Raw genomic sequence first — 16,687 nt, forward strand, 5'->3', positions numbered from 1 at the left:
GTGATCCTTATAGTGAAGGGATTGTGCTTTATAGGTTTAATATTTAATTCATTTTCTTAAACATCAAATTTATTTCTAGATGTAGATTCCACTGATATCTGAGCTTCTTGTTCACAAAAAGCATGGTTGTATGAAATGAATACTCATAGTGTTAGCACTTGCCCTGTTGCTACTCAGATAGGCATTTAATTTCCTCAAAAGGTAATTGAGTTGTTCATGTTAACAGGTTTCCTAACAGGTTGTTAAACATAGAAGGTTCAAAGTTGGTACTTTCCATTGTCATGGATTGAAAAATAAAAGAGGTTTAAATTAATAACAGGTCTAATATTTGACGATTACTTAACACTGGTTTCAGCAACAATTAAGAGCATTGTCCCCTTACCAATTAGCATCAAATGCAGCTTTATTGCAACAAAATTATTTCAAGACAAAATGTTTTAACGGTGGTGGACTAAATGTTTAAAGACACTGGGCATGTCTGAAAAACAGTCTGCAGTTTCAAAGAAAACATATTTTGAACTTTCTTTTTTGGAATCAGGGAATTGATTCAAATCACAATCAGAAGACACAATCAGATGCTCAAACATTACACAACCCTAGTTATGACTCCATATTTGATGAATAAAGAGCTTTAAACCAACATGACCAGGAACCTATTTGAAATGAGAGAGCTTTATGTCTTTCGTGGGCTTCAACACACGTTAAGAGCAGAAATCATGGGATCATCATGGGACAAGAGGGAGAGGCTCTGAGCAAGAGGAGGAGACTAAATCAGGTATTGTGATTTCAAACTCACAAAAAAATGAATCAGCACTAAGATGAAGTGATCCAATTCAAACAAAGTAAAATAAGGGTGGTATTTCAACTGCTCCAGCTCTACAAACATCACATGGTGGGATCATGTGTTTGTCTGGAGGAGGAGCATCATCTCTATTAGTAAACCCTCTGATGGGAGGGGTCAGAGGTCACACACTATGTGAGACTCATCCAAAGTTTTAAACCCCCCACAGGAGGAAACTCAGTGAAGCTTCTGACTCACAAACTTCCTTGTCTCTGCACTTTTCACCCCAAATGCCACTATAAAGACTTCCCAGTGATGTAATCCCAGCTCCGGCGGCCATGTTGGAGGTCATCATCCATGACCTGCATGGGTATTATTTTGAAAACTGCATCTAAAAACATGACAAAACTTCCATTCTAGTTTACTGCTGAGGTTATGAAACAACACAGAACTCAGTTTTAATCTCAAAGCACAGAGAACCCAGATGAGGTTTGATTCAGATTTCTGTGGTTCAACACTCAAACTCATTTCCTTTTCCCAAACCACTTTCAGTCCTGATAGATCTGATGAACAAAATAGCTGCTTTTCCAACAAGGCGGAGTCAAATATTATCCAGAAAATTTACCACCTACTGTGAAAAGGCTCATGCAAAATTGCATTTTAGAATAAAATAGTATTATCAACAGTTTGACTTTGGCAAACTGAGCATAAAAAAGAAAAACTTCCTGAAATATGACTTAGAATTAGCTTGAAGTTAAGTAAAAAAAATGATCCTGTTAATCATATTTTGATCAACATGAGGGATTTTTCCACAATAAACAGTGAATAAATATATAAACCTGGCAGTTTGTACCATCCTGCTATTGCATATATTTTTACATTGATCACAATCAGCTTAAAAGCATTGAATTTAAGTTTCCATTAAAAATCTGTCTCTCCAGCACTGTGGTAGACACTGGAGTTCTGATGAATTAACATTGAAAACTGTCAAAAAAATTGTTTTCTGAAGAAACATTTTGTTTTTGTCTCCTTTTTTGTTTAAGGTTAGTCCCCTTTCACTGTTGCTTCTTTAGCCTTTGCTTTCACTCTACTTTCTGCCTTTTCGACCAGAGAGATTTCATTTCTGCAGCGCCAGCTTAAACAATGTTTGCAATGTAAGTTTGGCATGTATGTTAGCAAGCAAAATAGAAACGGCAAAAAGATTATTGTCACTGTGTGACTGGCTGGTAAACCCATCCAAATTAAGCAATCTCTTTCAGTACACACAGAGATGTGTTGTCATCCAGTAACAGTTTTCTTGCCTTGACTTAACATGAGGTTCACGCCCATGTGTGCTTCAAAATGAAGGTAAATTACTTTACAGTCAACACATTTTCACCAGATTTGTCCTCAGTATAATGATCCATCAGGCTAATAGTTATCTCATAAAATTTTGTGTTTAAAGTAAAAAAAAAAATGCAGTACTATTTCAAACATGGTAGCAAAGTGTTATTGAGTTAGGTTTAATCTGCAGGTCTTTCAGTCTGTCTGACATATGGGTGCATGTAGGGGGTTAGTACAGCTCTCTGAGGACCGAGATGGACAGGTGGGGTCGGTGGTCAAACCCCGCTGGAAGACAGCTGAGCTCATGACCTGGGTCTTGCACTGAGCATGCTCATATTTCACCAGGGAATTCCAGGCAGGTCAGTGGACAATATTAGACGAGAAGATGTCCTGACTTTTCTACTGGTATTGACGTTGCTCACAGCCGAAACATGCTGTTCTCTAGTACTTGAAGTAACAAGAGCAGCATATCAAACTGCACATTGTAACTTTACAGGTTCTGCTTTGCTTATCTACAATTAAGTAAGGGTCAATATTAATTCACTAGAGAGCTAACACCTTCATAGGGCTTGCATACACCCACAGACAAAGTCTTCATGATAAGCAAAACAGCATTAAAATGCAAACTGAGACAGCAGCAGGATGAGATGATACTCTCTTGCACCAAGAAACAAAGGCAGGTGCAGTGAGCGAGGGCAGCCATGTTGCTAAGCAGCGCCGGCTGACTCACCGAGTGACCACAATATGTTTGGCAGCTCACCGCAGTATTCCTTAAAATGGTTTTACAGCTAATTAATGAGCTTTTACGGCTGAAAAACCACAAATCAGATTTCCTGCTACAAGCCAAGAAGACTAATCTCAATAACGTGGGGTGGGGGGCAGTCTGGAAGGAGTTCGGCTGGAAGGAATTGGGCTGGAAAGCGGAAGGTTGCTGGTACGAGTCCCAGCAGGAGCACAACTGGACTATGGCCTGGTGGCTGGAGAGGTTCCATCATGTCCCGAGCACTGCCGAAAAGCCCTTGAGCAAGGCACTGAACTCCCCAACAGCTCACGGCAGCGCTTAACAAGAGCAGCAGGCCATCACTCTATGCGTGTGTAAAATGTAAAAAAGAAAAAAAAAAACAAAACAAAACAAAAAAAACCCAGTATAAACTATGAATTTCCCTTCAGGATCAAGAAAGTACTACTTTACTTTAATTTTAACGATAAAACCAACATATCATGCTCATAGTACAACAGGGGATGTGTACTATACCAGGATATATGCAGAAAATTCAACATCAAATGTAATAATTTCTAGACCTTTCAAAATGCTTTAGATATATTTTAAGTCACATTACATTACATAACATTGGTGACAGTTATATGCATGTTTTGTGCAGATGTGACAACATAGTCATGAAAATACAGATCACATTTGTTATTGTAATATGCCAATAAAGCTTTCTTCAAGGTGCTTACAGTGCTAACATTAACAGACTTTGGACGAGTATTGTACTCGGCAAAAGCTTCAAAGCAAAACCTCTTTTTATTTGCAAATTCCTGTAAAATGTTAATAAGTATCAGCCTAGCCTCAGATCCAACACCTTTTGCTCCAACCACTCCTCAGAAAAATTCTTTTTATCCATCACTTAAATGCACACGTCATTTAATCACATACTTAATTTGCTAGCTAGGGACACAAACGCACAGACTGACTGTTGGAGTTCCAGCAGAATCTCACTTGTGATTCAAACTAAATGTAAAAATAAAAGCAAAAGCCCTCAACCTCTTCACAAGAGAGGTGAGTTAAAGACTCACCTGTTTAGACAGGCTTTTGGTTAATGATCATTCCTTTCATGTAATATGAACTGTTTAAATTGTGTGTAATGTTCTTTTTACTGATATAAGCTCCTATATCTTGCTGTTCTGTTCTTGTTATGACTTTTGTGGTCATGCGGTGATTTCATAATGATTACTTTAATTCTCTGTATATTTTGTCTAAGTAAACCACACTCTCATGGCTGTCTGTGAAAAGTGCTACACAAATAAACTTTACATCACTGTATTTTTAAAGAAGGAAAACAGCTCCAAAATGTAAGACCTTGTGGTGTCTTCAAGACTTTTAAAACTTTTTAAAAACCTTAATATTTGCTGTATTGATTTATCAACTTTTAATACATTAGACCCTTTATAAACAAAAGAAACAATCCATATGTGTCTTTATCAAAACTTTTTTACCTTTGAGCCTTACAGAACTTTCTGAATTTCTGTATTTAACATCTGTACATCTTTAGTAAAAATAAGTTTTGAAATGATGGATGCAGAAAAAATCCTCAGTGACGTGTCTTACTTGAAGGGGCCAGCCTTACTGCCTGACAAACTAATGTTAAAACGCTTTATTTAATATTTAACCTGGGACACAGGAGAGGAGATTTAATCAAAAGCGACATGCATTACAAGACTGCTCCCCCTGTTCCTGGTACTTATGAATAAACAATCATTTATTCTTCAAGCAATCTACAGTGTTTCTCTAAACAATATAAATAGTTTGCACATAAGCCTACTTCTGACACATAAATTTAAATAAAGCTGTGTTAAGCATCTGATAACAGCAAAATGGTTATGACTACTGCCAAGTTATCTTAACAACTTTAGATAAATGCCAGTGCTTCTGTTACATAATAGCTTTGACTACATTAACAGTGCTTTCTGAACAGATCAGAGGTTTGAGTGATAGCAGTGCCTGATAACTGGATACAGGTGGCTCTAAAACAATCATTTGAATGCTAAGTCAGTGGCGTTTGGACATAAAGTTCCTTAGAAAGAGCCGGGTAGGTTAATTTTCAGTAAGCTTAGCGCTTATTGAGTAAACAGCTGTGTAAATGTGGGCGTTGACATCTATTAGCTATTCCGCCTGCTGTCACGTTAGCTGACAACTAGCCCTCCTGTCGTTATATGTCAGCTAAACATGCTAACTCTGTATTAGCTCTCTTAGCCGCACAGTAGCAGCTGTGTTGGTTTTGACAGAGGGTCTTTGTGTGTAGAAACACGGACCGAGCAGCTATCATGAGAGGGAGGAGGAGGAGGAGGAGGAGAGTCCGCGGTCCAAATGTGGCTGCCTGGCTACATATGGTAGCAGGCGTGCTAGCATCGCCGGGGACCTGCTAAAAATAGACCCCCTCCCTCATCACAGCTAGCTAAATCCCGGCCGCTGATCTCGTTTCACTTCTCGCTATGTATAATCACCACCCTGACCCCTCTCATCTTTTCAACATGGTCAGGAGCGTTTTATGACACACCTCAGGATGCAGAGCGGTCCGTACCGCGGGTACAAAACGTCAAACAGTCCGGCATGACCTACGCAGGCGGCCTCCCACCCTCCCCGGGCTGAATCCAGCCATAGTCCCGGTCTCCATGCAAATAGTAACCCACAAATGAGACCCAGCTATACGCATGTAGAAGAGGAGAAATGCGGTGGATAAACAAAAGATTATGACCAGACTAACCCCGTTTGGCGTCCATCTTGAACCTCCGCTAAGCATGCAGCAGCACGGCGGCTCCGCCTGGCTGAGAGGTGAGAGAGTGCGAAAGAGAGAGGGACATGCGCAGTTTGGTCTCTCTCTCAGGACTGATGGACGACTGATCATTACAGCTATTGTATTTTACGCTACAACTTTAAATATACATCACCACCCAGCTATAAGAAACAGAAACTAATTAAGGAAGAAAGGGAGAAATTTTCTCAAATTGAGCTTAAACCACAATGACTAAGGAGCTATATGACCACCAACAATTACATCAGCTTTCCATCTAATATGTGGAACATGTGGACAAACCACAAGTTAGTGTCACCAACATTCAGACAAAATTAACATGATCAGCTAATAAGCACAGATTATGCATTTAGAGATTTAGACTGGCAACAACCATTCAAGTATAGCTCTCCATAAAACTATGGCAGAAACAACACACTTTCACACTATTCATACAAAGCATGACACCACATTGAATATGTGTTACAATCTGAACTCAGTGTGAAATTTTGAGCATACAAGAAATTCCTGAGTGTATACCACATTAACCAGATTTATTTAGTATGAAGCAGGAGCACAATAAATATACTAAATTTCCCAACAATACCTTGCAGCTCTTATACCATATGGTTATTGGTTATCGATCTCATGCACTACTGATAATCCATATCAATATCAGCCTTGAAAACCAACACTGGTTGACCCTAAGTTTTAATCATTTATTGAAACAAAAGTGGAAATAACAGTACGATGGACAGTGTCAGTGAAAAATAAAAATTACCCAAAACATTCATTAGCTCTAGGGATGCATGATATTGGATTTTTGCCAATATTCAAATATTTACAAATTAATTTTAGCCAATACAGATATCCATATCGATAATTAAATGTATAGAGACCTAAAACTTCAGTCCTTAAAGCACAAAATTTGAAGTTTGAGGATGAACAAATTCACACATTTCAGTCCTTAAAACAGACTTTAAAGTTAAAGGAATGATGATGAATAATGAAAAAGACTCAGCTGTTGTAGGTCTGTTGATCCAGGACTAAATTCCACATTCTTATTAGTTTATACAGTAAATACTTAGAGATGATAAAGAAAGGCAGATTTTATAGCCAAAGAATCGGTTGTAAATACCAACAGAAATGTTCAAATCTGCCAACATGATAAGTACCTTTCTAAGCTCATATCTGCCGCCACCAGCATCATATTGATAATATTGTGCATTACTAATCAGCACCTTAACAGGTAGTTTCTGGATGATTACAATAGAATAAATGACAAAATGTATGGCTATTTTCATAAAGTGGTGGGTCTAAAAGAAAGTCCAGCAGTATTTAAACACTGATTCAAACATATGTGAAGTGAATTAACATTAATTTTAAGTCAAATCTAAATTAATTTGACCGTTCCTCATGTTAATATACACCCCCAGTTAACAATGGTACCAGTTCATGACAGAGACACATGCAATGAACAAGACAGCGTCCATTCATCATTTGTGTTTTCAACCACAGTTCAAAGATCCACCAAAGCACACAGAGGTGTTGAGAAAATCCATCTACTATCAATGAGAAATTGGTTTTCTAATAAGGTGATTACAGCAGGAGAAAGAGGGGGCGGGTGGGGAGGTGTTGCATAACATGGCTGTAAAAGGAAAACTTACTTCAGGAAAGATAAAAAAAGTTGGAGAGTCAAACCCAGACCCAGTGGGATGGAAGAAACTGGGAGTGAACAGAAGATATCTGGAAGAGTTCAAAATCCATGTAAGGGGCTGCAACCTCTCCAGAAAAACCAGGCGCATAATGGGAATGCTACTGGCTTGGTAACAAAATAAAAACCAACCAACATGGATTAAAAAATTAGGCCTAATTTTCTGCCTGCTCTAACATCTACAAACAGGAGCAGGACAGGTGCTTTTTTTGTCTTTGACTGAAGGCTTGAAGCTTCAGAGTCGATACAAACTTCGTGGGACTCCAGAGGGCTCCAAGTAATCATTCAGAGTTAAAATTATCTCTTAGATAACCCATTCACATACTGTTACATAAAACTCAGCACAGTCCAAAGTCTGCCTCTGTATCTTTGTGCTAAACAAAGCAGGATCCCCGCCTGAACTGTTGAGCCGTTTTCACTTACGTACTCTAAACAATTAGGTCCGGACATTGTCCAGATTGTTCTCACCAGACCTTTCACACATAGTACACCATGAGGCGTGGCACCTAGGTAAAGCATGCAGGAGCAGTCTTTAGTAAAGGCGACTATCTCTGAGTTAATGCTACGACATCAGGCATAAAGGAAGTATACAACATACCAACACAACTGACAACAACATACAGGCAAGCAAGACAAGCAGGGAAGGAGCTTTGGTTCCTTAAAAACTTGTGAAACTCGAACATCTGTCTGCAGGTGAACAAATACTCTGCTAGGACTGAATGCCACCTGCACACGATGAATTATTCACACAAACTGCTGCGAAGTTGTTCTCCATCAATGATGTAGACACACAAATAAGTGCTAAAGGACTAAAAGTTAACTCAACACCCCTGCCATTTTCACATTTCTGGAGCTCTAAAGTAAGGGTCATGATAAGGGTAACAACACAACAATAATCAATATTGATCTGTGTAGCAGAGAAAAGTGTGACACGTATCCCACAGTAAATACAAAATGTAAATATAAACAATCAATGTAGGGTTCTTCTCATTTTGTCAAAATGTTTAACTTAGATATGATGATAAAATCAATGCTGCTGCATGTTTCAATACCAGGGTAACAAAAATAATGGTCCCGTGCAGGTAGAGAATAATTGCTTGTTTTCAATTGCAATTTTGATGGATTCATTAATCTCCAATGCACCTCTATCTTCTGTGTTTTTTAAACTTCAGGACTTTGTGAAACTAAATCTGTTTTAAAGTTTAAAACATGTATTGTCGAGTAGAAAAATATTGTCCTCTCTTGTTTATAAAACATCACAAACCAATGTTATTTTTCCTAACAGTGATGGTCTTAACACTACTATTAAAAACTGAATTTGAAACTATCTATTTGTGTCACATTGCCAGTCTTTTGTGCAATTTCGTAAGTGTGCTGGAGTTCCCCTGCAGTTTTTGTGTATTTATTCTCTCTTATGCACCTGTCTTATAAATTAGATGTCAGTCTTTAAAACTTTTACTATGCATTAGATGCTATCTATTTGCCTTTAAATACAATTTATCACTAAAATAATAGATGTCCTCTTTTTAACACATGGTATCAAAAAGTTTCAGTGTACATACGTTTTTAATAACCAACAACAAATCACAGCAAAGTCAACAGAGAAAACTCACTTGGCCAGATAATTCAACAAACACAACTTATTTATGTCTAACAGCTCATCTTATGAGATCTACAAGTTAACAGGTATGCCTGCTATAACTTATTGATCAAATATATTTGACTTATTATGTGACACATCCTACTTCACAATGCTGAATTAAAGATGGCTCAGAAGGAGTCAGAAATAGGTAACTGAGTTCCTGAGGTATCAAGCTTTTTTGCTTAAAAATGATTAGTAACGAAAACGAAGTTTCTGATTGCTTTTCTAACACCTACTACATTAACCAGCCTCTTGGAAAAATTGACTGGGGTGCTTAATATAATCTGTGAAGTTAGATCTGATCTGGTTAGTGCTTTATGGCTGAAAAAAAGGAAGATAAAAAACAAAACTTTCCTGTACTTCATCTCACATCCAGTCATCTCACCTGCCAAAAAAGGTGAATAATAAAGATGCATAATATTGCAGGCAATGACGTCTTTGCTTAACCTTGCTATGCAGAAGACTCCATGTCTATCATCAGGCAAATCCATCTTGTGAAGCCCCAATCTACAACATTTGTGCTGAACAGAAAATGGTTTGGACCAGTGAGCGTCATTTGAGGAGAACAATAGCAATGACTGCTACCGGTGTAGCAAAATGCTTCGACATAGCAATAGTACAGAGGCAGTTTTATCAGAACTGGACCACATTTCTTTATGGAGTAATGCCCAAAGAACAGCACTGAAAGATTTCATGATGGAAAAGATGTTTTTACTTTTATCCTAAGCTGCTTTGGCATGAGTTTGTGATTGTTACAGGTGGAGTTAAGTTGTGCTGTGGGCTGGTATATACTTTGGCTCTTGCCAGGTAGCATTTAGCTTGAATGTAGCTGTAGAAAAGCAGCAGTTTAATGAGCTCTTGACAACATTTCTTCATCATAACAAAAGTAAAGAGCACACTGAAAGCTTCTCTTAGCAGAGATGTTTTTGGATGCTCTTCGAAAGGCTTCAGCAGGAATTTTAGCCAATGACAGCCTCTGCCATCCAAACACTATGGGAGCACTATTCTGTATAGCTAAGGTTAGCACTGGAGCTGCACATGCCTGCTACCTCATTTTGCCTTGCCACTCTGACCGGCCCGTCATGAATGTGGCAGACAGAATGTTTGTCCGATCACTTTGAGAATTTTTAAAAAGTCCTGCCCTTCCCAAACAATTGTAAAATATGTGTATGTGAAATATATCCATGCAAAAAAGAAAAAGTGTATTGGCATTTCGGGTTAGTCTTTGCTATGACAAACATATTGGTATGTAATATTGATATGTATATGTCTAAAGCTGACAACACACTGAGAGAAACTTGAATGATCAAATGTGCTTGAGGACTTAACGTGATAGATGACCTCAGCTGGCTATTGCCCGGTATAGTTGTAGCAAAAAACAGAAGCTGAGAAAAAGAAATCCTGTCTGAAAATAAGGCATGGTTGTGTTTATTTTGGTGTGTAAAACTACATGAAATCTGGCTGGAGATGCAATCCGGTCTACTTGCTCTCATTGGTTATTACTGGAATTTCATCTCAGGGATCCTGACCTGGAATTGTACATAATAAATTTGATAATTATAATTCACGGTTTGATCAGGATTGGTAAAATAAACATAATGGCATCACACACTTGAGGATTATTTGGACAAATAGTGTTGCAACAAGCCTTAAATCAGGTCTCAACCCTACTATCATTGGAAGGGGGCGTCAAATCTGGCCTAAAATGTGGCTTTAAATCGTCTGGTGTGTAGCCAGCCTTACCTGCACAACTGCACAACATGGTTACAAGCTGTGTTTATTTATATAAATATTTAAAGGCCATTTTTCCACTACCTCTTGCATCAGATTATTTTATTAGCTGCCTTAGATCATCTTAATACCATAGAGAACGTCTCAAAAATACTAGATGCAACTTTATTTCATTTCAGGCTGACTTTTAATTCAAAGCTTTACTGGCTAATATTGAGGACAAGTTGATTTAATTGTTAGACTTCAGTTTGGAAATATGAAATAAAACTAACTTTTTCACATCACATTAAATGTTCCATTTTATCTGTTTTGATCTTATGTCTTGTTTTATTTAAAATGTGATTTTAGGCTTCTGCAGTGTTGTTAAAGTGGCTGTGTTACACCAGCTCAGCTGTGTGTCTCAGTTTGAGATGATGGAATTAATTAGTCTTGCTGCTACTTTAAGACCTAAGACAAGTTTACAGCAGACTGGTTCTGCTTTCAAGGTTGTACTTAGCTTAACTGATAAAAATCAGGTATTTCTCAGCATGGTCAGATAGAAATAGAAAGTTCATTTTGGGCCTGTACTGATATGTAATTTAGAGCCTTAGTCAGAGCCACTTTTTATCTCAAACATACCTTCTTTAAAACAATTTATTTGGATAATGCTTTGGGAGGGACACTGATGGGAAATCTTCTCTTCATCAAGACAGAGCTTCTGCATCTGAGTTATGAGTTTTTAATTGTTTGCAAGACTACAAAGATATTCATGCCAAAGTCAGCTTAAGAATTGACCTTCTCAAACTTATATAAGATAAGATATTCCTTTATTAGTCCCGTGGGGGGAAATTCCAAAAGCTGCATATTACGCTTGGTTTCGAACACCGAACCTCCAGATCCAGAAACGAGTGACTTTGCCACTCAGCCACTTTGTATAAACACCCCAAAGTAACCTCAGCCTGGATGGGGAGAAGGAAGTTGCTTTGTACATGAAAAGTGTGTGAGAAGTCAAAAGATGACCATGTTCCTCATTGCAATAGACTATACTCTATACCGCAACAAAAGCCTGGCCATTTTACCACTGCAGACTCTCTCCTTCTCAAACACAGCAAATAGTGCTTAGTCACTGTACGACTCGTCCTCGTGGTGTCACACAAACTCTCCTGACAGGCCGTCAGAAACACAGCAGCTTCTCTCAGTCGTGAAGGCGGTCCTCCCTCATTACCAGCTCAATGACCGCCGGCTGGATGAACAAAGCTGAGCTGACACAGTGCCGACACACACACACAGACAGACCAACAGCACAAAGGCTTCAGTGTGGAGCGGTGACAGCAGCACTACGGCCTCAGATGATGCAACGGCAGCAGGACACATGAAGATCAGGAGACAGCATGAATTAGCATGCTAATGCTAACAGCCCTTGAACATTTTATTACAGTGTGAAGGCAAGGCAATCACATTTGGTTCCACAATCATGACAAATAGCACTGAAACAACCAGGCATGTTAATGGGATTTCACAGCAACCTGGTTGAAATAAAAGGGTTGGGAGCTGAAATCTATAGTGCAGAATGAACAGAAACTCAACTGAAAAATGATGAGGTGATTTCTACGTACATCAGAGCAACAATGATTAATAAATTGGTTGCAAACTACTTTATAAATGTCTTACTATTTTGCTATCCCATTATTTTTTTTTATAGCTTTCAGTCCCTCTGATCTAGATGCTGAAATAAGAGTAAGTCCAGGTCTCCAGGGCTGATTAATCAACTCAGATAATTCTATTATCCCTTTAAATAAGAAACTCTGATCATTTAAGACTCATGATGACAATAATCTAGACTACATTCAACACTGCATGCACACCAACCCTGATGACTGCATTCAAATTTACCTCTGAAATAAGTCTTGCCAGGCAGCAGCACAGACTGTCCTCTGATTCATTCATTCAGAAACATATCAATTTATCCATCAGAAAAACATGAGGCCTGAGCAGAAAGCTGCCAAACTCCTCAAAGCTCTGACCTGACCCTCAACCATCTCATTAGAATTTCCCCCTCCACTAACCAATCATTAAACTGCCAGCTAACGTCACTCCACTCACAAATCCCTCCCTCCCTCCTCCTCTCTACTGTCCACCTTTGGTCACAGCAACTGACTGGCTGACTATCCAAAGGTCCTCTCTAGAGCTGCTGCAGTCACCCAAGGACAGACCAGCACCCAGTCCTCAAATACCTGCAATAATGCACCTTAAAGCGCCCAGTGTGCAGACACTGACACAAACAGAAGTCCCACACCAATACAAACATTTAAGTCATCTAACAGATGAATGAAGCAAGAGAAATCATTCAGCAGACTTATTTGACAAAGCTAACCTTTGCTCAGGCTGGGTGCACATTTCAAGGCAAGATGTTTCATGGCAGCTTCTAATCACATGAAAAGCCTCTGTTTTTGTTATCTTCTTGCTAAGTTTTCCAAGCTCAGCTTGTATCTGAATCAATGAAACCAAAAGGCGAACAGTAGAAGCTCTGTGCTGCAATGACTGTGCTACAAATCGATTCATGTCCTGCAAGAGTTTCTACCTAATTAAGCATCAATGTCAATTTCTCCACAGTCAGCATGACAAAGAGCTAAAGCAAACGAAGGCAGCTTTGCAGCAGTGAACACCTTCATCTGTTAAAAAAAGCAAGAGACCGACAGAAAGGTGGAGGTATGTACCCTGTTCTTTCCAGTGCTTGGTAGAGGGCTCGCTCTCCTTTGTTTCCACAGAGTTGTTCTCCATGCCGTCCGATCAGCAAACACACATTCCACACAGAGAGGGACCGAGCACAGGCTGTCACTGTAGATGTGAGGAAGTGTATGTGTGTTCAGCTGCAGGAAGAAGAGGAGGGAGGAAGAGAGGGAAGAACCCAAGCCAGGCTTCCTCTGGGGGAGACGACTGCAGCGAGCGAATTAACTCCCTCCTGCAGGCGTGCTGTCAGCTGACTGTCTGCTGCCAACGTTCTGACGCAGCAACTATAAACGTCTCTGCCTCGCCTCCTCCCTCCTTCTCTCCCTCCCTTACACCCTTGCCTCCTCCCTCCCTGCTCAGACTTTTTGGCAAACTCTCCCTTCCCTCCTCCTTCTCACCCAATCTGATCTTCCCTTTACCCTTCTTTAACTTTCAACCTTACCTTATTTTTCCCCCTCCTTGGTTTATCACACCCCGCTTCCCCTTGTCCCACCCACCTCCACCCCACTGTGCTCTGTCAAATGTGCTGACGCAGCAGTGAGACTGAGACGATGAATGATTTCTGCCTGGTACAGTAAATACAGAAGCTACAGATCTCTCTCAGGCTGGTATTGATCAAAGAAGGTTATAAAAAGCACAGGCATGATAGGAATGCAACAGAAACAGACTTACTTCCAAAGGATTTTACATGCTGACTGATAAACTTAAGGAATATCTTTTGACTGCATTGCACTCATTACTCAGAGCCAAAAGGTGGCATCAAATATCTCACTAAATTTCTATTCCGTTTAAAGTATTATAGATAGGGGTTTCAACAAAATGTCAGAGTGCTTCTAACTAGTGCTTCTAACTTCTCTCCAAAAGCTGTGGTTTAAGGTCTTGTTTCATCCACACAGTCCAAACAAAAAGTTTACGAGAGCACGAGCAAATCTTCATAAAAACATCTCTAGTTTCTTATCGTGAGACTTTATTAGTGTCTAAATAATGTGCTTCATATAGTAACATGTTATTATATTTGTGTGACTGTCGCATTAATTTCCCAATTCACCGTCCCATCTCACTGTGTTGCAAATTATTCCTATTTACACAGTTACTTTCATTACTGCCTAGCGTGCTGCTCTCCACTTTGAACAAGGCAAAATGTAACTTTCTTCTTAGAAAAAAGTTGCTGCAGAAAGCATACAGTTCAACAGCCAATGAGAAGAGAAGTATTTACAATTAATGCCACTTTTTCACTTGGCTCTGGGGTTTGCAGACTTTGGGGCAACCTCATGATGAGCAAAGATAATGCACCATTTTCAGGCTTCTACCGAACAAAAGACAGCTAAATCAGCATCACAAGGAGAGCCACGGATTTTAGACAAAAAATTTTAAAAATCCATTTAAAGACACAGAGAGTATAAAAGCATTTTAACGTCAGCTGAGGAAGAGAAATCCCCAAAAATGCCTTTTTAAATGATTATTATGCGTATGTAAAGTGATATCTCTCTGGCCCTTCATTTGGGATCCTTTTTCAGGAACTGGCCCTCATTCCAAACTAACTGCATAGCCCTGGACTAGGTTATCTAAAATATCTGTTTCAATACTAATACTGCAGTAAACCTTGTTACTCTTAAAATATTACAGTGCACTGAAGTGACTCAAACCTTATTTACCTTCACTGCTGCCAACGGAGCGGACCAAGAACAGAACACAATGTCTGGGTTGCCGCCAAAATAAGCAAAGTTCCAGCTTCTGCCAATACTTCCTGGCATTAACATGGTACCTGCTTGACAAGGTGAACAGAAAAGCTCATCTTGACTGTAAGTCATGACCAAGATATCCATTTTAATTTAAAAGGAATTATCTAAAGCCTTGACATTTTTACAGACACATAATCCCAGTGGGATAGGTTTAGCTGATCAGTAAAAGGGGGTAGACCTCAACATCTCAGTGGTAATCACAGACTTTTTCCACTAGAGGGCACCAGTCTCATCTTACAGACAAGACGGCTGATCCTCTCTCTCTCTCATCGCCAAATTCAGACTTTTCTTGCACAAATCTAGCCCTTGACTGGAAACAAAGCCCTGCTAAAGCGTGTGGTTCAGTGACTTCATTTTGGTATAATGAGGCATTTGCTTCCAGTGATGACTTCATGTCTCTCTCACCATACTTCTGTTCCTGACTGTGATTTCAGTGATGACACAGACGTTGCACAAGCAGAAGGTCAAAGTTTGAGCTGCACAAAGTGAACCTTCACCTTCACATGAGTGGATCTGCTTTGTCATGCTTTCTTGCTGATGTAATCCACTGAGAGGATAATGAAACATACCTGAATCACTGTTCAGATCTGAAAATTGATATTTCAAAGTTACCCATTATTGTGGAAAAATACTTAGGCCTAAATTATTTGAGTATAATCAAAGCAAACACTTAATTCACATAATCCTTCTGGAGTGGTTTATTTCTTAAAGCAAGAGACCAAAATTGGATGTTAAAGATTGTAAGATAAAACCCCAAGCTTGTTTCAACAACCCAGGAAGTTGTACTTACAAAGGGGGTTGACTCTAATAGGCCTGCATACAGTAGAAACCTGATTTATATCAGGTTTAATTTCAGGGTAACAACTACTTTTACATGATTAAATTAGAACAGAATTAACATAGAAAAATTGTATTTTCATTGTAGCTTTAAAATCCACTACGTCAGGCTTACATATTATTTACATATCTGCATAATCAGCTTTCACATAGATGCAACCCCTTTCACTGCCAATTAGTTGAACAAATTGATCAATCATTGCATCTATTTTGACAATCAGTGAATAAGACATAGTAATACTTCAGTTAATATCATCAAGATGAAACCATCAGTGAAAGATTTATGGTCAGGGCTCAGCTCTCAATCTCAAGTTGTGTAACGCAGAACATTTGCTGAGTGGTTTCTGGGTCGGAAGACCCTTTGTGGGCCTGCCAGTGTCGCAATGCAGGGAGGAGGAGGAAAAGGAGGAGGAGGAGGAGAAGGGGGAGGAAGGGGGCTTAATTAACAGGAGATCCCTCCAACAAACACATACAGTAAAGGCGTCAGCAGCTGCTCCCAAAGAGCACAGTCCTACTGCTCCAGTTACACAGTAGCCGTCTGCTCCGAGTCTCTGCAGCACTGTTTATACCACTGAGCATCTATGTGTGTTTGGGGAGGCATAGAGATGACTGTGTGTGTGCGTGTATTAGCAGATCAATATCAGTTTGAATAAAACTGAGTCATCCATTAGAATGAAAAGTAAGCAGTGTTGT

At 39.3% G+C, this 16,687-nt stretch overlaps 1 protein-coding gene across 6 annotated transcripts in view; it reads right to left on the bottom strand.

Annotated features, from left to right (window-relative positions):
- The window catches only part of LOC121511422 (reticulon-4-like), a 47,918-nt gene that overhangs the window by 10,020 nt on the left and 21,211 nt on the right, over positions 1 to 16,687 (bottom strand). The window contains exon 1 of one of the 6 annotated variants that reach the window (XM_041790103.1): positions 13,403 to 13,678. The exons of 4 other annotated variants lie outside the window; for them this stretch is intronic. In XM_041790103.1, coding sequence (XP_041646037.1) covers positions 13,403 to 13,466 — 64 coding nt within the window. In that variant the 5' untranslated portion in view covers positions 13,467 to 13,678. Of the gene's footprint in view, positions 1 to 5,592; positions 5,723 to 13,402; positions 13,679 to 16,687 lie in introns of those variants that run through there. One more of the 6 variants, XM_041790104.1, reaches the window with a different exon arrangement.

The sequence above is a fragment of the Cheilinus undulatus genome, linkage group 6 (genome assembly GCF_018320785.1).
Source record: "Cheilinus undulatus linkage group 6, ASM1832078v1, whole genome shotgun sequence".
In the NCBI taxonomy this organism is placed as follows: Eukaryota; Metazoa; Chordata; class Actinopteri; order Labriformes; family Labridae; genus Cheilinus; species Cheilinus undulatus.